Genomic DNA, 22,467 nt, shown 5'->3' with positions numbered 1-22,467 from the left:
CTTACTGGCCAAGCTCTTTTTGGGGGGAGCTATGTAAACCGCCAGAGTGATTAAAATCTTCAGGATTGTCCTGCTCCTGAAAATTGGGAAACCATCCTGAATTAATCTAAGATATAACAACAAAATCTAACAAACTAAATACAAGAAGAGGCGTGGTGGGTGGGTATGGCTAGTGCAGCAATGTAGAATTCCAACATTTACTTTTATGGGTAAGTGCTATTGCTGGTTCCTCAGACCACTTACTGTTCCCTAACACTTCTGTTAGGTCTCTCCCAAAGTCTTGGACAGGGGGAAAAGAGGGAGGGAAGTTAAAGAATGAAAATGGACAACACAGATGGAACGTTATGTTGAGTACATAACTTCTTTATCTGATGTTATTTTCATTTGCTCTTCAATTAATTGGGTAGAGTCCCCAGCTATGGTAACGTTGGGTGGCTCTCATGGAAGGATGTTCTCGAGCACTGTGGAACCTAAGGCAGTTCTATTTCTGGAAATAATGTCCAACTTGTAAAGCACAAAAGTATGGGTTTTAGACCAAACGGCAGCTGCACAAATATCATCAATAGAGACTCTAGCCCATAAGGATGCTGAAGTAGACACTGACCTAGTTGAATGTGCTTTTGGTTGCCTTGGTAAGGTAATGCCTTTCAAGGAGTAAACGGAAGAAATACAATCTGTTATCTATTTAGCCAGTGTAATTTTAAAAACTGGTCTTCCCAATTTTTTACTAGTGAAAGAAACAAATAACTGATCAGTTTTTCTAAATTTCTTGGTCCTGTGAAGGTAAAAACGAAGTTGCCTATGTACAAGAAGGTAAAGGATGCATTCACCTTTGTTTTCAAATTTGGGGAAGAAAACTGGCAAATTGATGACTTGGTTGATATAGGTTTCAGAAGCAACTTCTGGTAAGAAAGAAAGATTTGTGTAAAGTAACCCTGTCCTTGTAAAATATCAAATATGGCAGTTTGGAAGACAGTGCTTGGAGTTCAGATACTCATCTTGCAGAAGTTACAGCCACAAAAAAAAAAAAAAATTCCAAAAAAGAAACCCGAGATCTACTTTAGCTGATGGTTCAAAGGAGAAAGTGCTAAGGTTTGCAAAACCATAGTGAGGTCCCAAGGTGGAGTAGGGTCCTTTACTGGAGGTTTAAGAAAGAAAGTACCCTTAAGAAAGGCCTTAAATAATTTGGATAATGCTAAACGAGAAGCACTATCTCCGATGTGAGCCAGTCAAGATGGCTGCTAACTGAACCTTGATAGTGGAAAAACTTGCTCTATCCTGAAAAATCAAGGAAAGGATATCTAGAACAGCTGGAAGTGGAGTGGTAAAGGATCTAAAATTCTCCCTGATAACCCCCCCCAAAAAACTTTTTCATTTACTTTTGTAAAATTTTCTAGTCGAATGTTTATGAGAACAGACTAGGCATTTTGAACTGGAGAGGAAAACATGAAATGTCTAGCCATCATCGGAACTGGAAAAAACCATGCAGTCAGCTTTAGGCTTGCAATATATGGGTGAGATAGGAGATCTGGACTTGGATCCACTGTCCAAGGAGGACGTACAAAATGAGACCAAAGGAAGGGGAACAACACCTGTCAAGGCCAGAAGAGGGCAATGAGGACTACTGTACACTCCAACTGAAGTGCTTTCTGAAGAAACTTGGGGATGAGAGGTAGGGGAGGGCAAGCATAAAGGAGACCGGAAGGCCAAACATGAACCAGAGCATCTCTCAGTGACCACTGCTGAGGTGAGATAAGGGCAAAGAATTGGCTGCATTGGTTGTTGAGGGGATCTGCAAAAAGGTCACAGAAAAGCTGACCCCCATCTGTGGAAGATCATGTTTGCCACTGACTGGTTGACAGACCACTCCTGAGACATGAGGATGATCCTGCTGAGTTTGTCCACTAGAATGTTGGACTTCCCTGGTATGTGCATTACAAGAAAGTGGTTGGATGAAAGTGGTTGGATGAGATCTCTCACTGCCATACTCTCATTGCTTCTCGAGACAGGGGACAGGATTTGGTCCCCCCCCCCATTTGTTGATGCCCCACACTACCAACATGTCTGTCTGCATTGCAATAGTCCCTACAGTGAAAAAGTTCTATAAGGCTTGCAATGCTAGAAGCACCGCTCTCATCTCTAGGACGCGGATATGCAAAATTGGTCTGTTGTGGGGACCAGATGCCACGTACAGTCTTTCCAACTGGAATAGCATCCGTGGTCAACATGGCACTGGGAGAAGGAAGGATAAATGGACAAACCTGATCAATTTCGTTGGAGTAGATCCAATACAGAGACTTTCTACAAACTTGAGACAACTTTATCGGGTGATTCAAGGGATAACGAATGAAAGGACCATTGTACCGCCAGGTCCGGTGAAGAATCCTCATGTGAAAGCCAACAGTGGGAAGTAGTGTTATTGTAGCAGTCATCAACCCTAGAGCTTTGAGGATTAGTTTTGCAGGGGGGGAGAAAGAATGGAAAGAATCTGTTTGATGTGCGTCTTCAATGTAAGAATTCTGTTTTGAGGCAGAAGAGCTAGACAACTGACGGTGTCTAAGCGAGCCCCTATCAAATCCACAACTTGAACTGGTTGAAGATGAGATTTGTGCATGTTGATGGCGATTCCCAGTGAGAGTGACAGCTGAAGCAAATAATCCCTGGCTTCTACTAGTAGATGCCTGGTTGGTGCAGTAAGGAGCCTATCATCTAAACAGGGAAACACTCAATCCAAGCAGACTTATGTGAGCTGCTACCAGTGTCATCTATTTGGTGAACACCTTGAGGGTTGTGGTGAGACCAAAGGGCAGGACTAAACTGATAAAGACTGGCTCCCAGCCAGAAGTGTAGATACCTTCAAGAGTGCCTGTTCATTTTGATGTGATAGTACGCATCTTGAAGATCAATTGAGCACATCCAGTCAAACTTCTGAAGGGGCAGAATGGACTAAACCATGGCCATCTGGAATTACAAATTCTTTACAAACTGGTTCAGATAACTTGGATCCAAGATAAGTCTCAGATCCATTGTCTTTTTTGGTACTAAAAAGAACCTTGAGTAAATTCTGGATTCTGTTTCGTCTGGTGGGACCTCTTGGACGACTCTCTTGTCTAGTAACTTTCTGATCTCTTGAGCTGCTAGCTCCCTCTGATTAGTTGGAACATCTGGGGAGAATTTTCCTTGTTTTTACTGGAATTTGTATAAACGGAATGAAATATCCTCTGAATATGATCCTTTACACCCAAAAGTCATTTGCGATGGCTAGCCAGGTATTCTGGTGCAAGGATAAGAGCATCCAGACTGCCTCCAGAGAGGGACAGTCAGGCAACCTTTCAGGAATGCTAGAAGGATTTGTCCAAAAGAATTTCAAGATCCTTGGCTCTGTGGACCTCCTATGACTCATTGGCGACATCTACCACTGCAATTATTTCCCCCTCTGCCTTTGGGGGGGGGGGGATTCCCTGCTTGACTGCTGGAAAGGGCCTGGAGATTTTCTGAACCACATTTTCTAACAGCCACATTGGTTCCTAGAGAAAGGTCTCTGCAGGGTAAAAAAGTGAATTCCAGTGGCAGACAAGGTCTTTCCATCTTGTTCTCTGTGGGAGTCTCTCTCTTTTACTGTTGGGCCAAACAAGGATGATCCATCAAAGGAAGCACTGATGACTGATGCCTTGACGGGTTCTGCAAAACTGCACAATTGCATCCAGGTATGTCTCCTTATGGATATGCCTGAACCAGCCCTCCACGGGGTACCTTCTGCTGCATGCAAGATAAACCTCATAGACACATCTGTAAATGATTGTAGGGTGGCCACACATGAGGAAAAGGACTTCTGTTTCTCTGCAAACATGGACCCTGGGACAGAATTAGAGAGTTCCTTTATTAAGTCTCTCTGAAATCTGGTAAAATGTGCCAGGTAGCTCCGTGACTGCAGGGCAAATGTCGCTGATGCATACATTCGCTATCTAAACCTGTCCAAAGCTCTAGACTCTCTGTTAGAGGGATGGACAGTGGCGCTTTGTTTGGAAAGCGCTTTTCTAGTGGCTGCCAAAACAACCATGGCAACTACAGGAATCCCTGTAGTCCAGTACTGTCCATCAACAGGGGTGCTTAAGATTTTGTTGGTGCATTTGGGAATAGGTTCCATGGAGTCCTGTTCCTTCCATGCCCTGCCTTCCCGATCCCCCACTCCAAGGGGGGAGTTGGAGACGAACTATCAAACACCGATGCTCCAAGAGGAAGCAACGGCTCCAAAAGCTTCACAGTCGAAGTCAACCCCTCAGATCCGTCGCTTCAGCACTGAGGGCCATTGTGCTCCAACAGTGTCAGAGCTGATCGGGTCAGGAAAGTAGCTTGAGTCCAGAATAAAACAACCTTCAGATCTGATGGTTCTGCTTCTGGGGTTCTTGGATCCAAGGAATCAGAAATGGCTAATTGGATCAGAGAAGGAGTAATTACTGGTTGAAAAGAAGGTTGGTGGCTCACAGATCCGATGGGATTATGGAGCTGGCAAAACCCCCATTTGGATCTGTGTTCTGAGGAATTTCCCAAAGGCTTCCAAGAACACAATTCCTCCTGGGAAAGGGGTTTGGGAAGACCAACCACCTTTTTGGTGTAGGATCTCTAAGATGTCTCTAAACAAGTCCTCAGGTGGAGATCTAGGGGATCCTTCCCCCTCAAAATGGTGCCTTTTGTGTGGGATTCCTGTGGGTAATCCAAGTGCCTCTTCTTGCACATACTCTTCAGATGTCCTTCTCAGCAGGATGCTCCCCTGGTGGGAACTGCTTAGAAGCTCTTCTGGGCTGGCTCTCCCTGAGATGTAGGATGCGAGAATCAGACACAGGATTCAGAGAGGGAGTATGGTATGGATCCAAAGAATCATACTCTGGGTAGAGAGAAAGCCCTCTCCACCACCTCAAAAGCAGAGGGACCTGGAGAGGCCGAGCACAATCCCAATGGAGCCGAGGCTCCTGGAGCAGATAACTACCGAGCCTTCCTGACCCCCACTCCGAGGGGGGAGTTGGAGCCAAACTGTCAAGTGTCAAAGCTCCAAGAGGAAGCAACAGCGCCAAAACCTTCACAGTCGAAGTCAACCCCTCAGATCCAGTGCTTCAGCTCTGACAGCCACTGTGCTGCAACAGTGTCAGAGCTGATCAGGTCAGGAAAGTAGCTAGAGTCAAGGAAGAAACAACCTTCAGATATGACGGTTCAACTCCTGGGGTTCTTGGATCCAAGGAATTAGAAATGGCTAACTGGATCAGAGAAGGAGCAATTACCGATTGAAAGGAAGGCTGGTGGCTCACAGATCTGATGGGACATGGAGCTGGCAAAACCCCCATTTGGATCTGTGTTCTGAGGAATATCCTCATCATCCTATCCACCCCTCAGCTTCAATCAGACTATGGGAAGACCTAACAGAAGAGGATGTGGAAGGTGGCCGTGAGGACTTCTTAGGTGTTTCTTGCAAAAAGGGAGACTTCAGTCTCGGAGACACTGGTTCCAGAGAGAAACTGGATGGAGCATAAGGCTGAGAAGATGAGACAAGAGACTGCGTCGGATCCGAAGGTTTTGAATCTAACATTTTAGGAACCTTCTTTGGATGTTCAACAATAGGCGTAGCCTGTGAAGACTACGCAGGAGAGCGCTTACTGTGCTCCCTGGGTCCTTTGATTTCTAAGAGGGGGTTTCAGCCCCTGAAGAAGTGCTTGAAGATGAAGCAAGGAGGAGTCCTTTCAGAATTAACTTATTCCTCCTGTCGCTAATTGCTTTAGCACTGAAGGCCACACATACGGAACAAGAGGTATCCAGATGTGTTGGGCCCAAACAATAAACGCACTCCTTGTGGACATCAGAACTGGGGTTCTTATGCCTACAAAAAGTGCATTTTTTAAATCCAGTCAGCTTATCAGCCATGCTAGAAAAACACAAAAGTTAAAGACGGAAAGAAAGTCTATTTTTTTTTTTTTTTTTTTTTTTAGAAAATAAACATGCAAGAAAAAGAAATAACTACCAACTGTGGTATATAACAAGACAATATCAGATTGTATACATAACATACATAAGAACAGACTACCAACAATGGTAGTATAAAATAATACCTAAAAACTCGGTAGAGAAGGTTACCGAGAGTAAGGGGAGCCAATTTAACTAATGAGGAGAAAAAAAACTGATAAAAACATAACAGCAAAAACTCACTCACAAAAAAACCCAAAGGAGTTTGAGGAATCGCAATCCTAACCATCTTGAAGAGCAGCAAACGAGACCTGAAGATTTGTAGTGGTCAGGGGCATTATGGGTAAAGGAGGAGCTCAAGGATTCATGTCCTAGAATCTTTAGAAAGTGGCAGAGTTAGATCCGAGGATCGGATCCGAACCCCGTTCACTGAGGAATGAATGAAAATGACATCAGATCTGTTTTTTTTTTTTCACTTTACATATGCGGGAAGAAGGAACAGCAGAATCAGAGTAAGTATCTGCTACAACTAAGGAAGAAGCCTTACTACTGCTAAGCTAAACTGGAAACAGTCAGAAGGCAAATTGTCACTTAATTCACAAAACAGCAGACACTATTCAAAAAGTTGCAATTCACAAACACACTATGAGAACTAGTGCTCCTCATTTTGGAGAAGGAAGGTTGAGAGCTCTGCATTGAGAAGACCATTCAGGAAACGTCTGGCATCACTGATGTGCATATGCAAACTAGAAATTCTGTAGACAAAACGAACGTTGTCAGAAAAGTTGATGGACTCTCACTTTACAAAAAAGAAACAAGGTTTACAATGAATAAAAAAGAAATGGCGCACACACTGTTACATATTTTACATAACAGGCAGCATATGCATGTATCTATTTATTTAATTTTACATTTGTTGATCGGGCTAGTCTAACTAGATACATGTCCCTTTTCAGTAGAGGCCCGGGGAGATGAGCTCCAAACTATGCTAACATAACAATATTACAAAGAATGAATGAAAAGACAAAAAAAAAAACAAATTAAAACATTAATACACATTCTTTCTGTATGTTAACATTGTAGAAACTTCATGAAAATAATCATGGGTACACAGTTTAGTAATACAGTAGTTCTAGAAGCCAATGTCAAGGTTAAGGGGTTGACCTTTGACATGTAGAAGAGTAGGAAAAGTATGATAGATTAAAAATGATTATTAGGTTTGTTAGAATTATACACTCAAGTAAAACAGACAGAATACATTCAAAGCTGAAATATAGGTGACTGGAGTTGGAGCAATTTTCCAGTTATATGCACTACCTGGTAGTTTGCAGACACTTGAAGACTTGAAAAATTAAAGCCAAAGAGAGGCTTAATAATCAGGTTAGGTTGTTGAGGGAGGGTGAAAACAGTAATGCTATACAGTTAGTTTTAATCTGGGTTAGTGCATGGGCATAGCCACTGGGTTTAAGGAGTAATTTTATTTGATTTTTGAAGAGTGGTAATGATGAAAGTAACTAGATTGCTGGGAAGCCTGTTCCAGATTCTCCCTACTGAATTAGAGAAGAGGGAGTCACCTGCTTTATTATAGGATTTCTGGATGGTTACTAGTAATTTATTTGTTGAGCGAAGGGTAGTAAGATTACTATAGGGAGAAATTAGGCTACTGAGAATAGGGGTGTTGGTGGGCTGATAAAGTACTTTATGGGTGATAAGTTGTAGTGGTAGCTGGTTTTGCAGTTCTAGCAAACCAAGCTGTTTGAGATTTAAACAATTATGGGTTTTAAATGGGGAGCCAGTGCCAAATCTGGCAATGTTGTTATAGAAGGTTGCCAGTTTATTAAGGTTACTTTTGGAAAGATTGGTATAAATGGGTGAGGCATAGAGGAGGGTAGAGATAAGGTGGGTATGGGCAAATATGTACAAGCATCAAAACACAGGAGATCAGTGCCAGCACGTCAAAAACATATCAGAATCACATTTATTGGCCAAGTATGCTCATACAAGGAATATGACTCCGGTTTCAATGACTCTCCAAGTATGAATTACATAAATCAAAGTCAAAAGGCGGAAAGTGCTTGCAGTAAACCAATAACAGGAACCTTTGTGCTTTTTTTTCCTATTATGAATTACATAAATGACATACATGGAACTATTAAGAATACAAAAAATGTAAATATACGTATACACACAAGGTGCAAAGTGCAACTCAGTGCAAGAAATACTAAAACTCTGAAAGAAACAAGTATTAACAATATGTATACTGCAGAATTCTCGGAGGCTTGGGAAAAAGAATACCCCAGCCTATTAAGTTGAGTTAACTGGTTGTGATCTTGATGGCCTGTGGAAAAAAAATGTTCTTGTAGCTGCTTGTTTTGTTTTGGTGCATATTAACCTACAATGCCTGGCTGATGATAATAGTGCAAAAAGATGGTGGCCTGGATTGTGAAGGGTCAGTGAGGATATTCCCTGCCATTTTCATGACTCTTGAATAGTACAGGTCCTATAAGCATGGCAAACTAGCACCAATGATATTTTCAGCAGACCAGACTATTCGATGCAACCTATTTTTGTCATGATTAGACAGAGATCCAAACCACACTTATGGATATGCTGAAAACAGACTCAATGACTACTGTATAAAACAGCTCCTGTGGGAGGTTGAACTTCCTCAGCCGTCACAGAAAGTACATTCACTGCTGTGCCTTTTTTATGATGGACCCTACATTGGTCTCCCACTTTAAGTCCCAGGAGATTATAGATCCCAAAAACTTGAAGAATTCCACAACTGACACAGCAGTATTAAATATAAAGAGGGGTGATAATATTGTAGTACCAAAAAGTCCAGTCATCTCTAAGAGTGTTCAGCTCCAGATTATTCTGCCTGTACAAAGAGCAAGCTGCTAAATCTCCCATCTGTATGCAGACTCATCACCATTCCTGACGAGCCTGATTATAGTTGTATTGTACGCATATTTAATAAGTTTGACAGAGGGGTGCTTAATGGTACAGTCATTAGTATAGAGGGAGAATAGCAGTGGGGAGAGCACACATCCCTGGGGGGCACCTGTATTGATCGTGCGATAGCTAGATGTAAATTTCCCCAGTTTCACCTGCTGTTTACTATTGGTTAGAAAATTGATGATCCACTGACAGGTGGAAACAGGAACGGGAATCTGGGAGAGTTAAGTGAAGAAGTTTCTGAATTATTGTAATAAATGCATTGCTGAAGTCCACAAACAGAATCCTTGCATATGCCCTTGGGTTGTCAAGATGTTGCAAAATATAGTGCAGGCCCATATTAACTGCATCATCCACTGACCAGTAGTCTCTATAAGCAAACTGAAGGGGGTCCAGCGAGACAGCTGTAATATCCTTCAAAGTGAGTTAACACCAGCCTCTCAAAAGTCTTCATGACCACCAATGTCAAAGCAACAGGCCTGTAGTCATTAAGTTCTGCTAGACTGGATTTTTTTTAGGCACTGGAATGATTGTGGCTTGTTGAAAACATAAGGGAACTATTCACACAGCTCTAATTTATTAAAAAATCTGAGTAAAAACAGAAGCCAGTTGATCGGCACAGGTTTTTAAACAGGAAGGTGAAACCCCATCTGTACCAGCTGCTGTCTATTTACAGTCTTTTAAAAAAAGGAACACATCCTCTTCAGAGATAATTAATGCAGGTTGAATGTGTGGAAGAGAGACTCATACAAGTCTGAACACTGACAGAGCTGGTGACTGTCATTTGTAGCCTCAGGCTTATCAAACCTGCAGTAAAAAGCATTCACGTCATCAGCCAGCTGGTAATTAGCTGCACTGTAGGGGGATGGTTTCCTATAATTTGTAATGTTTTGTAGATCTTTCCACACTGAAGCAAGATCATTGGCTAAAAAATATTTATTTCAGCTTTTCAGAATATCTACTAGAAGAAATAGAAGGATCAAAACTGCAAAAGGAAAACAAATAATTTACTTTTGTGACAGGTTAACCAAACCTCTGCTACTTGCTCCAGAGACATTTTGTCTGAACAGCCTTAGTTTTAGGGAAAGGGTTTTTCATAAGGTAAGAAGTAGGCAGAAAACTATGGTGACTGACTATTCAACAGTGAACTGCACCCACACCAGAACACAATATGCACAATGGGCTCTAAAGATGACCTCTGTCCAGAGCTTAAATGTCTCTAAGACCTAGTAATCTCTCCACACATTAAAAGTAAGCTAATAAACCGAATGAAGAAGCAGGGCAGATATTAAAACAGCACTACTACAGGTAATCCAGTCTACTCTACTCAGTACTGTGAAGTTAGTCATACTCCTATGTCCAGATTTTTGCAGCATGGCAAGATTTATGTCTCATATTTTTGTCTGTTCCTCAAAAATTTTAGATTTTTGTGGCAAAGCAGTAAGGAATGAAGTCACTAGATAAACATTAGAGTTTCAGACTTCATATCCTTCAGAAAATGGATGCTAATTCAAAACCATTTATTCTAGAAGCTTTTTACATTAAGATCAATATTTAAAAATGTTCCCCTATTTTTGGGCCTTTGCCCCCCCCCCCCGTTTTTTGGGGGTTTTGTCCAGATTTTTGTGTTACAGAGGTTGAGAGATATGGTTATGCTAACTAATTCTACTCCATTGTTTTAATATCACACAAACGTCATTTCCAAAGAATAAAAGTACACCTGTGTAATGTGCTTATCACAAGGACAGCTTTTTGAAGAAGAATCTCTTGCATAAGGTGAGATAACCACACCCCTTTTTGGATCGGATATGCATTTTTGTTTTATTTATAGCTTTCTGGTAAGTGTTGTTATAGCATTACAATTACAACTCTTTGATCTCATCACAAACTGCAAGTTTCTTACTAGAAAAACTGATGATAATGTGGTGTGAATGCTGCTTTATGACAACTGACAGCAGCAGAGAGATGATCATCCCTATGCAGAGAAACCTTGTCTGCTTACAAATCAAACTTGGCGATGGATGAAAATATCCAAAAGTAGAAGCTATGAGTAATGGTGCAAGAGAATCTTCCTTGAAGCTCTGTTAAGTTATACAAAAGAATTGACATTACCCCCCCCACCACCACACACTTTTCATTCAGTAGGCTAAATTAATAATGTTTCAGTATTTATAGAAACATCCATGATGTCAGCATTAATGTCACAAAGAAGAGACACTTGTGCCCCTTGATGGTGATGACAGGTGCTACATACCCTTCTACTGCATCATTCATATCTTATGCACATTACGTAATGCAAGTGCCTAACTCAGCTACTGTTAAAAGTATCTTTGGCTCTTTCTTAACTATCCAGGACTGGAAACCTGCAAGCATGTACCACTTACTACAGCTTGGACATCTGGTAGTGCAGTCTGTGTATGAAGTAACACAGTAACCAGACTTTCAGGGTAGAGCTGTACACATTCCTCCTAATCCAGCCACCACTCTAGTCTGTCAGATGGAACAGTAGACATGGCTACAGTCTTCGGGGATAATGTGGTGGCAGAAGAAATCACTGCTATGTCAAACAGTTGAATTCACTGCAGAGACCTTAAATACAATCCGTTAGCTGTCTTTAGAGTTGGGGCAGATAATCAGGAGCAGATAATCAGGAGCTTTCCAAACAGACATCTACAGAGTTTAATAACTACAGGCAGTGATCCTCTCCCCCTCTCTAAAATATTAGGTATTGCATCAGCTGCATATACAGTAGATGCATTTCTCTAACCTCAAATAACCTGCTCTCAGAAATGCAGCATGGCTTTAGGCCCCAGCACAGCACCATTACAGCTTAACTACATTTTACCATTAAAATAAACTAATATAGAAACAATGGTCTGCTTGTGTCCACTATGTTCTTACACTTGTCAATGGTATTTGATACTGTCACACACCAGAAACTGCTCGCTTGTTTCGCCTAAATAGGACTTTCATAATGCTCCTTGCTGTAGTTCCTTAGTTATCTATCTGGAAGGCAACAAGCCATTATATAGCAACAAACCTACTCATCCTTTCAGTTACTACAGGTGTCCCTCAGGATTCTATCTTGGGTCCTCTATTAAATATATTTATTAATGACCTTCAGACCTCCACTTACCCACGCCAGTTTAATTCAGTATTTAAATGACTCACTAATATGTGTGACCTCAACAATTAATATGCTCCAAGACATTACCCAAAAATCTTTCTCCTCTATAGAAACCTGGCTCAAGAATCAAAACTCTTACCCAACCCCAAGAAAACTAATTTAATGCTTTTCACGTCAAAAAGTTGCCAAAATCAAAAACACTCTTCTACTATAGAGTCAGCATATAATACTGTCATTGAAACTAACTCAAAGTAAACTTCTGGGCATTATAATAGATGACACACTCAAATATGACCATCTTATACTGCACACCATTAAATGTACACACCAGAAACTAGGCTCCCTTTTTTCATTTCTCTAAATCTTTTGGGTTTCTAATACCATGACGGGAATGAACCCCATTCCTAAGCCAAAGTATGATTAAAGTTCATTAGTATTGTTTCAGTCTTTGATGTCAGCCAGAAGTGCTCTTTGCAGCACCCTCAATGTGCCTAAAAATGACGACTCCTGCAATTTGTATGGTTTTACATGTACCAGTAACATATCTAAATACGACTGTAGATTCTTTATAAGACCCGTTGCTCCTACTACTATTGGAACTGTCTGGGTATCTTTCTTCCACATTGCTCTCATTTCTGCCTGCAAATCTTGATATTTTATGACTTTGTCGCACTCTCTACACAAGACACTGTAGTCAGTGGGTGTAGCAATTTCAATGATCAAAGCTATTTTTCTTCTTTTCATAGGCCACAACATCTGGTTTTCTCGCATCTAGTCTTTTCAACTGTTGGCAATGGACGATCCCATGTGATGTAGACTGTTTTCTATGATGCTTTGTGGCTCAAGTTTTCAGTGTTTTTCAGCTACTTCATTATAATGTTTGCACAATCCCCAGTGCAACAGTCTTGCCACATTATTATGCCTTTCAGTTACAGTTCTTCTTCCATCAGTATGTCACAACCAGCAACAAGGTGTGCAACTGTTTCTCAATTCTGTTTTACAAAACCTATATTTGCCTGTTTCTCCCACATATTCAATGGAATTTGTAAACCAACATGTGCATAGCCCACTATCTCGGACCACCAATATTAACCTTTCATCTTTTGGCTTGAATTTGCCTCTCCTTAACCACTCCTGCATGCGATCCTGATCAACATGAGGTTGTTCCAAGAGTTCTCTATACTTGCAGCTACATTTATGCATTTTCCACATTTCTTGCCTTCTCATCTGATCCTTCACCTTAAATTCTCTCTCTTGTTTTTTGGCACATTCAGTTGCTGCCTGATTTCTATCTACTTCTGGTTTGATTTCCATTCCCATGTGACACCAATATGCTTCTGCTAGACTAAGAAGGGAAGTCATCTTAGATTTATTCTCCTCATGTTCCAAAACTTTTGCTATGTTTGGGTCTTGTGAGGTCAGAAGATATGTATGCAGTCCCATGACTGCAGATCTATACATGTAATCAAGTTCAAGGAAGCCCATACATCCTTTGGAACGGGGAATATATAAATCTTGGTATGCATTGATTTTTATAAATCATTTGACGAGCATGAAGCATCCTTCTTGTTTTCCTGTCTAATCTATCCAACACCTTTTGGTAAAGGCTCCCTTTATAGGATCAATGGATTCCTTACAGATACTGCAAGGAAAACTCTAGCCACCACCTTCTTACTGCCTACCTTCTCATACACTGTTTCTATCCTAACAAACACAAGCAATACTCAAAGAAAGAAACTTGCCTCCTGCTCCAACAAAACAGATAAATTTGGCACCAGTCTCCTTCATAGGATCCACCATTGTCTTAATGCAATTAAACTGGTTTGAACTGCACAGCTGTCTAACATATTCAAAACTGACAACAGCACACAAACATGTTCCTCATTCAGAAAAATGCCCTGCACTACAAAGCTTATTACTACCCTACTGTCCATAAGGGACCTCAGCTCTGGGAACAAATTTTTACTGTTTACAAATAAGTCAAATAATGTTGCAGGGAACTTGCACTACTCTCAATGCGTTGTTAAATTTCGGAATAGTATCCCTATGCAAATAAAACTCTCCAACAAACTCATTGCTTAAACATCTGAACCAGTCCTGGTCCTGTATATGCTCATGACAAGTTTAAAACTTTTTGACTGTACAATACTATCCAAATACTCTCCTTAAACATAATATTCTCAACCTCTTACTGAAACGACAAAACAATTTTATACATAACTGCTGCCTGTACAATCCACTAAGCTGCACGTGTGTTTTCTCTTTAGTAATTTCCACCTCTGTAAAATCTAAGAATGCACAAGTATAAATGTAGCTACTGTGTGTGTATAAATGTAAATAGAAAGTACAGTTTTGTACCTACCATAAATGTAGATGTCCGATAGGAATGCATCTGCAGTCCTTACAAATGGGTTGTCCTGTCGTCAGGCAGCCCTTCGGTCGGCCGGATTCCAAAGTCTGGGTCTGGCTTCGGCTGGTGTCGCACTTCACCCGACGTCATCGCTGCAGTTTTTCGGGTATAAAGGCATCAGCCGACGCCATTTTCCTCAGTGTTTCTTGCCCCAGATGCCAGGTGCCCTCTTGGATGGCTAAATTTGGATAAATGCCAATGTTTCCAAATAGTAGAGCGCAAACACATAAAATAAGCATGTATGTAGATATATACAAACAAATACACCATAATAGATCCCCCCCAAGCTAGATGAAGGATGGCAAATACCCTAGGAGTACCACAGAGGGGAAGGTGGGTGGGTAATCCTGACTGCAGACGCATTCCTATCGGACATCTACATTTATGGTAGGTACAAAACTGTACTATGTCCTTCAAGGATGCATCTGCAGTCCTTACAAATGGGTAGAATACCATAGCTAAACTAGGGGAGGAGGAAAAAGGAGAGATTATGGTGTAGTTAGGATCCCTTGCAAAACAGCAGTGGCAAAACCTGCTCGGGATCTAGAGTATAAAGGTAAATTGTAATGCTTGGCAAATGTATGCACAGAGGTCCAAGTAGCAGCCTCTATAATGTCCTTGGTAGCCACTCCTCGTAAGAAAGCTGTGGTAGTGGCTGTAGCCCTTGTGGAGTGAGGCCTGATGTTCTCTGGAGTTTTCTTTCCATGGTAGGAGTAACAAAATCTAATGCAATTTCCTATCCATTTGGAGATTGTCTGTTTTGAAATTGGTTTTCCTTCCTTTCCTGTTGCATATGCTACCAGAAGCTGGTCAGTTTTTCTATTGGACTTGGTCCTGTCCAGGTAGTAGCGTAATTGTCTATGTACATCCAAGGTATGCAAGAGTCTTTCTCCCTGTTCTGTGGGTTGGGAAGAATGTAGGTAGGTGGATAGCCTGATTTAAAGACACTCTGGATACCACCTTAGGCATAAATGTAGGATTTGTTCTCATGGACACTCTATCTTGATGGAAGATCAGGAAGGGTTGCACTGCCATTAATGCCTGTAGTTCAGAGACCCTTCTTGCTGAGGTGATTGCCAGCAGGAAAGCAGTCTTCCAGGATAAGTATTGTAATTCTGCTGTTGCTGCTGGTTCGAAAGGGGAAAGTGTCAATTTTTCTAGCACAAAGTTCAAGTCCCATGCTGGCAATGGTGGTTTCCTGGGAGGTTTTACATTTTTAATTCCTCTCAGAAACTGTCTGAGCAGAGGATGAGAGAAGACAGGAGGATCCAAGCTGTATTCTGCTGAAATAGCTGATGCATGTATCTTGATGGAAGAATAGGACAGGCCTGTATGGAAGAGCTCTGCCAAGTACTCCAGGATGTTGGCTATGTTTATCAGTGCCACATCCTCTCCCTTTGCAGTCCTCCAAATGAGATATCTTTTCCATTTTGCTGCACAATTCTTTCTTGTTGAAGGTCTACGAGCCTCAAGGATTATGTCTTTAACCCTTTGGGATAAATTTGGGTTAATTGCTCTTATGTAATGTTCCAGGCAGTTAGCTGCAGAGTTTTCAGGTTTGGATGCAGGATGTTGTAGTTGTTCTGTGTTAACAGTAATGGAATCAGGGGTAGTGTCCATATTTGTTCCCGAGACATGCTCCTCAGCAGTGGGTACCAATGTTGTCTTGGCCAGTCTGGAGCTATCAGAATGATCCTTGGACGTTCCTCTTTGATCTTCAAAAGCACCTTGTGCATCAAAGGAAGTGGTGGGAATGCGATGCTGTCAGGTTTTTCCAACTGAAAGATAGGGAGTCCACCTTCCAAGCAAGTGGGTGGTACGTCCTTGTGCAGAATTTCTTTAGCTGGTGATTGAGTGGGGATGCAAATAAGTCTATTTGTGGTAATCCCCATTCTCTTGTGATGGCTTTGAAGATGTCCGGATGCAGCATCCATTCGTGGGCATCTGTGGTAGTTCTGCTTAATATGTCTGCCAGAATGTTTTCTTTTCCGGTACAAAATTGCTTGTAACTGAATGTTGTAGCTCAGAGCCACATCCCATAGGTCCAGTGCCAGCCGGCATAGAGGATATGAATGTGTGCCTCCCTGTTTGTTGATGTACCACATAACTGTGGTGTTGTCTGTCCTTATCATCAACTGACCTTCTTGGAGAAATGGTCTGAATGACTGGATTGCCAATTTTACTGCCAGCATTTCCTTTAGATTTATGTGCAGGCGCAGCTGGTCTTGAGCCCATAAGCCTTGTATGCACTTGCCCAGCATGTGTGACGCCCAACCGAGGTCTGAGGCATCTGTCGTGATGGTTTGGCTTGGTTGACTGTTGCAGAAGGGCAATCCTGTGTTTGATTGACAGGCCTGAGCCCACCATAAGAACTCTTGCTTCAGGCATGGGATTATTGGAATTTTGGTTTCTAGGCTGTGCTTGTGTTGGGACCACAAATTCTTTAGGTACCACTGTAGCTTTCTCATATGCAGTCTGGCATGAGGGACCAGAATTATGCAGGATGCCATGAAGCCTAGGGCTTGTAGTACTTTTCTTGCAGTTAGATGGTTCTGCTTTGTTAATGCCAAGAAGTAGAGAGGTAGTTGCTCTTTCTTTTCTGCAGTTAGAAATGCCATTTGTTTTGATGTGTCCAGCTCTGCACCCAGAAAGGCTATTCTTTGGGATGGAATCAGCCTTGACTTTTTTATATTGACTGTATATCCCAGGGCTTGCAGCAGGTAAATGACTCTTTGTAAGTCTTCTGTTAGCTTGCTTTTGTTGTCCGCTTGTATCAGGCAGTCGTCCAGGTAGGGATAAATTTGGATCCCCTGAAGTCTGCAATGAGCAATTACTGATGCCAGGCATTTCGTGAACACTCTGGGTGCAGTAGGTAAGCCAAAGGGCAATGCTGAGAATTGATAATGCTCTGATCCTGCAAGAAATCTGAGGTATCTTCTGCAAATTGGTCGTATGGGGACGTGCAGGTATGCCTCCTTGAGATCTAGAGTTACCAGCCAAGACTCCTTGCCCAGCATGGGAAGAAGCTGCTGTAGGGTCAGCATTTTGAATTTTGGAACAATGAGGAATGTGTTTAAAGCGGACAGGTCGAGAATAGGCCTCCATTTGCTCTCTTTTCTTGGTACCAGGAAGAGTCTGGAGTAAAATCCCTTTCCTTGTTCCATAGATGGTACCTTTTCCACAGCTCTCATTCTTAATAGTTGAGATATTTGCTTTAGAGCTTCTGCCCTTTGAGTAGGTGGTAGGTTTGGCATTCCTCTCTTTGCTGGTAGAGTATGGAAATGGAACCTGTAACTTTGGTCTATAGTTTGCAAAATCCATTTTTCCCTTGTGATGCAATGCCAGTTCTTTGAAAATAAGGTTAGCTTTCCGCCTAAGGGTGCTTCCAGTTGTTCCCTGGTAGGCGGTGCCACAGCCAAGTCACTGTGATTGTGTTGTTGTAGTGGTGGTGGCTGTCCGTCCCTCGCTGGTTGTTACCTTGCCACTGGCGTCCCCTGTAGGCACCCCTGGATTGGTTTCTGCCTCTTGAACGCCTATTCCTGCCTCTTTGTGTCTTAGAGGAGTCCGGAAAGGACCAATTCTTGGAGGGCCAGTTCCTGCTAAACCTTGGAGGTTGAACCTGTAAGAAATCTTTCACTGTTTGTACAGATTTCGCCTTCTCTTCCATCTTTCTTAGTACCTGCTGTGCAGGGGAACCAAATAAATTGACTTTGTCCATGGGTGCATCCAAAAGCTTTGATTTGACATGGTCTGGTAATGCCTGCTCTTTCAACCATGCATGTCTCCTGATAACTGTGCCAGTCATGGCTGATCTAAAGGAAGCCTCCAGTGCATCATAGCCACATTTTAAAGAATGGTTACTAACCTGCTGTATGTTATGTACCATTTCCTGAACATATCTTTTATCTAAAGATTCTTCAGAGGACAGCTTTTTAGTTAACTGGTCAAGCATAAACTCTTGATATTGAATCATATGAAATTGGCAGTTCAAAGCCCTAGCTGACAAAGTAGCAGAGGTGTAAACTTTTTTACCCCATCTCTCTAAGGACCTGGATTCCCTTTCAGAGGGGAGGGGGTTTTTAGTAGATGCAGTTGCTACAGCTTTAGGGCTCTGGGAGATAGTCTCTGGATCTGCAAAAGGAGCCTTGTATAAATGGTGATGAGTGTCCGGGATCCTGTAGAACCTATCGGGCTTAGCAGGGGCCGGAGGTAATGAATCAGGAGCAGTGCAAGCATCATTAAATGCATCATCTACAACAGAAAGAACTGGAGGTATAGCTAAAGGCCTATGTTGTGGCAAATGTAGAAAGGTTCTAAGCCTTTTTCTGGAGTCTGAGAAATCTTGGCCCTGCCACTGAAATTGTTCCCTCATAGCATGCAAGGTTTCCCCAAAGGAAAATTCCTCAGGTGGAGAGGCTGAAGGAATGGACTCTTCAGCATCAGAGTCTTCGTAAGGGGAATAAGGAGCCTCAGGAGGGTCTGTATGTTCTGAGTCATCAGAGGAATCATCTGTGGATACTGGCTCAGGGGGCTCTGCTCTAGGCCTCTTCTCTGGAGGTGGGTGAGAGGTCCTGTCTGGATGAGGCTGGGATCCACGAATTAAAGAAATGAGATCCTCAGCCAAAGAAAGCATATGGGAACTGGTGCTGGGCCTGTGAGAGGGGGGGTTTGGCAGGCACCGTTTTTGAAGCTTTGGCTGCTTTAGCCCTGGCAAAGGCCTTAATAGACATGGCTGCAGGAGGCCTAGCAGCTCCACGTGCAGGGGTAGAAATATCCAAGGGAATAGTGTCTGATAATTCCTGAGAAACCGCAACAGAAGGTTGGATTTCAGAAGCCAATTCTACCAGGTTAGAAGAGGCCTCGGTAGAAGGCATAGTTTCGGCTGAAGAAAGAACCGCTTGCTCGGTTTCGGCCGAAACCGAGACACTCGCGGTTTGCTTAACCGCAGTTTCGGCCGAAACCGCGGACCGCGAGTGTCGGTCCTTTTCTTTGCGTTTTTGGTAATTTGTGTTGTCGGAGGATCCGACGGCATAATATAGGCAAAATCAGAGCCGAAAAACTGCTCAGCAAACTCCGACCGACGTCTAAGCGTCCGTCGGTTAAAAGAAGCACAGGCTAGACAAGCTGCTACGTCGTGGTCTGGGCCTAAACAAGGTAAGCAGCAGGAGTGGAAATCTTTATGAGGTATTTGTTTCCCACAAGTTAAACAGTTATTCACTTTCTCTGACATCGGCTGAGGCAAGAAAGAGTCCCCAACGGGGTACTTAGCTTTTTATAAGTCTTCGAAGTAGTATTCGGTAGTAGTAATCTCTGGATCTGACCGACCGGCACTTGCAAACAGCTTCTGCTTCGGGCGCCACGCGGCAAGAAAGACCGAGGAAAATGGCGTCGGCTGATGCCTTTATACCCGAAAAACTGCAGCGATGACGTCGGGTGAAGTGCGACACCAGCCGAAGCCAGACCCAGACTTTGGAATCCGGCCGACCGAAGGGCTGCCTGACGACAGGACAACCCATTTGTAAGGACTGCAGATGCATCCTTGAAGGACATCTGTAAGTTCTGTTTGTGTACAAATGTAAATAGAAATGTAACTAGTCTGTGTTTGACTGGAACTTAGTATAACGCAATGTAAGCAAAAGGAGCGTTTCTCCACAGGTCTCCTCTGAAAATGGGTATTACCCAGTTGGACTTTCCCAGTAAACAAAGACAAATAAATAAATATCTTGGACTCAGTCACCTGGTGAAGCAGCACATATCTGCATTTGCTCCGATAAAGAGCTTTCAGCACTTCTTCATGGAAGAAATGTCTTTACCTACAACTGCTTTCTTAACACTTCTCTCTCATTGCATCTGAAAGGGGGGAGTCTGAAGACATGGACTGCTGATCCCATGTACCATACATATCCTGAAGGACAACTTCAGCACACCATGTAGAAATCATATAATGATGCAGCCTGGTACATGAAACACTTATTTTCTGAAAATAGTACACAGCAGCACATCATTATCTTGAGCCAAGGAGATGTAAACCAAATGGAAAACCAGGCCAAATGAGAACATGGTTCCACCGCAGAAAATATAGTACAGTTCAGTGAAACAATTAAATGAAAGAGCGTCACTAAACTACTACTACTAATCAAAAAAAAAAAATAAGTAGGTGGGGATACTCATGCATAACCTACTGAGAATTTGTACAAACTCGGAGGTATCTTTATGGACAGATAACCGATTCATCAAAATATATTCAATGAATTACATTTTGGTAATTCTTACTGGTAAAAGACAACTGTAAGAATACAAATAATGAAGCTGCCAAGCCAAGAGTCCTCAAAATAGCACCTTTAATTCAACAGCCTTTGCACTTGCCTATAAAAGAGAAGCAAAACAGACTACATTACTGTTAAATGTCTGCAGCATACATGACATTCAGAGCATTCAAAAGAGTATCGATGACACACTGTGCAAAACGTGCACACCACAAAAAAAAAATGAAAGTGGACTGTTGTGAAGAATTTCATAAATAGCAGTTGTATGGTTCAGTAGCACAGATGATTACTGTTTGTATAGCATCACGCGTGCATGAGGATTGCAGAGGGCAATAAAAGATCATGGGTGCCCATATTTGCCTATGGGTGGGAGTTGGTCTGGCCTACAAGTAGGCCCCATCCTCTCTGCAGAACTCTCCACCAGAAACTTGAGGGAGGTGTCCTGCTCTGTTGAGTGGCACAGTTTCTGGCAAGAAGGACCTTGTGGAAGTAAGGTTCATGCCCACACCAGAGAACCAGTACACAGCTGTAGTGAGGAAGAATTCAGAAGAGTCATGGGACATGGAACCGGTATTAAGACAGTGGGCATTCCAGAAAAAAAAATTCTTTGAGGTGAGAGCAACAGGATGAATCAAATGGCTTGCTAGAAAACATCTGTTACATTTTCATTCAAATATGAACTGCAGGGAAGTCTTTGCACTGCATACTCTCATGTTTCTTGAATGCAAAATAGTCAGAAAACTCCTCCAACTGAAATGCATCTGAAAATATGAAACTATCCGAGTAACAAACACATGCATACATCTGCTGTTCCCACTGAACATTGCAAATGGTGCAGCATTGTCCATTTATGCCAAGGAATGAACAAAGTCCATGAAGAAAAAGTTGCACAGAAATGTGTGTGTAAACAGAAGAAATAATGCATTACCTGATTTTTTTCTGTGGATCCACAATATCCAAGATTTTTTGTGCATAGTCTCTCTTTGCAGTGGTGAAGATGAATATCTGAAAGATAATAAATTACATGCTTCGTTCATTTTTGAACATACTGTGAAAGTAAAATCTCCTCTCAACATGCAACTTGGAAAGTGCCCGAGACAGATTAAATGTAAAAACATTAATGGGTAAATAGACCTATTCAAATAGCATTTTTAACAAGTTAAAGGAAGCACAAACTACATTTGTATTAAAATATAGACTTCACATTAGGAAATTGTTCACCACTCAACTGAATTAATAAAAAATAACATATTACTCACTAGGGACCACTGTGAAATAAAATCCATGAATAAATACTCAATTCAAAAAGGCATGTGCTAAAAGGGACTTTCAAACAATTCATCAAGCAACCATATTTTCCAGCTGTAATAACTGACAGTGGTTGTGATACAACAGAAACACGTTTGGCTAAGGCTAGATTAATTACATTCCTGATGACAGCAAATTCAACTAATGCTTCACTGATAAGAATGTTCCACAAAGCCTTTTCTTCTGCTTCTTTTCATAGAAAATTCTAGCAGCACCAGCAACAGTTCAATTACAGTAAATTTGCATTAGTCCAGTTGTTACTCTTTCCACACCCATTCCTTTAAAGAGCAATGTTTGTTTGCATAGAAAAGTTGGGAATACACTAGTACAGGCAGCGGGGTCCTTCAGGTAATTTCAAGAAACAAGTCAAGAGAATTCCTCAATCATTCTATTGACCACCAAGTCTACATGCACTAGCTCACCTGGTGGATACTGTGTTAGGTTTA

General features: G+C 42.0%; 1 protein-coding gene across 2 annotated transcripts in view; it reads right to left on the bottom strand.

Moving 5' to 3' along the window:
* Positions 1–22,467, bottom strand: part of LOC122794406 (CTD small phosphatase-like protein 2-B) — a gene marked incomplete at its 5' end in the record, with an annotated part of 676,938 nt that overhangs the window by 126,576 nt on the left and 527,895 nt on the right. For both annotated transcript variants that reach the window (XM_044062775.1, XM_044062783.1), the window contains 1 exon segment: positions 21,642–21,718. In XM_044062775.1, coding sequence (XP_043918710.1) covers positions 21,642–21,718 — 77 coding nt within the window.

The sequence above is a fragment of the Protopterus annectens genome, chromosome 1.part0 (assembly GCF_019279795.1).
Source record: "Protopterus annectens isolate FY-2018-M chromosome 1.part0, PAN1.0, whole genome shotgun sequence".
NCBI lineage: Eukaryota > Metazoa > Chordata > Ceratodontiformes > Protopteridae > Protopterus > Protopterus annectens.
Note: the sequence above shows the minus strand (reverse complement) of the source record. Positions and strands in the feature narration are given on the sequence as shown.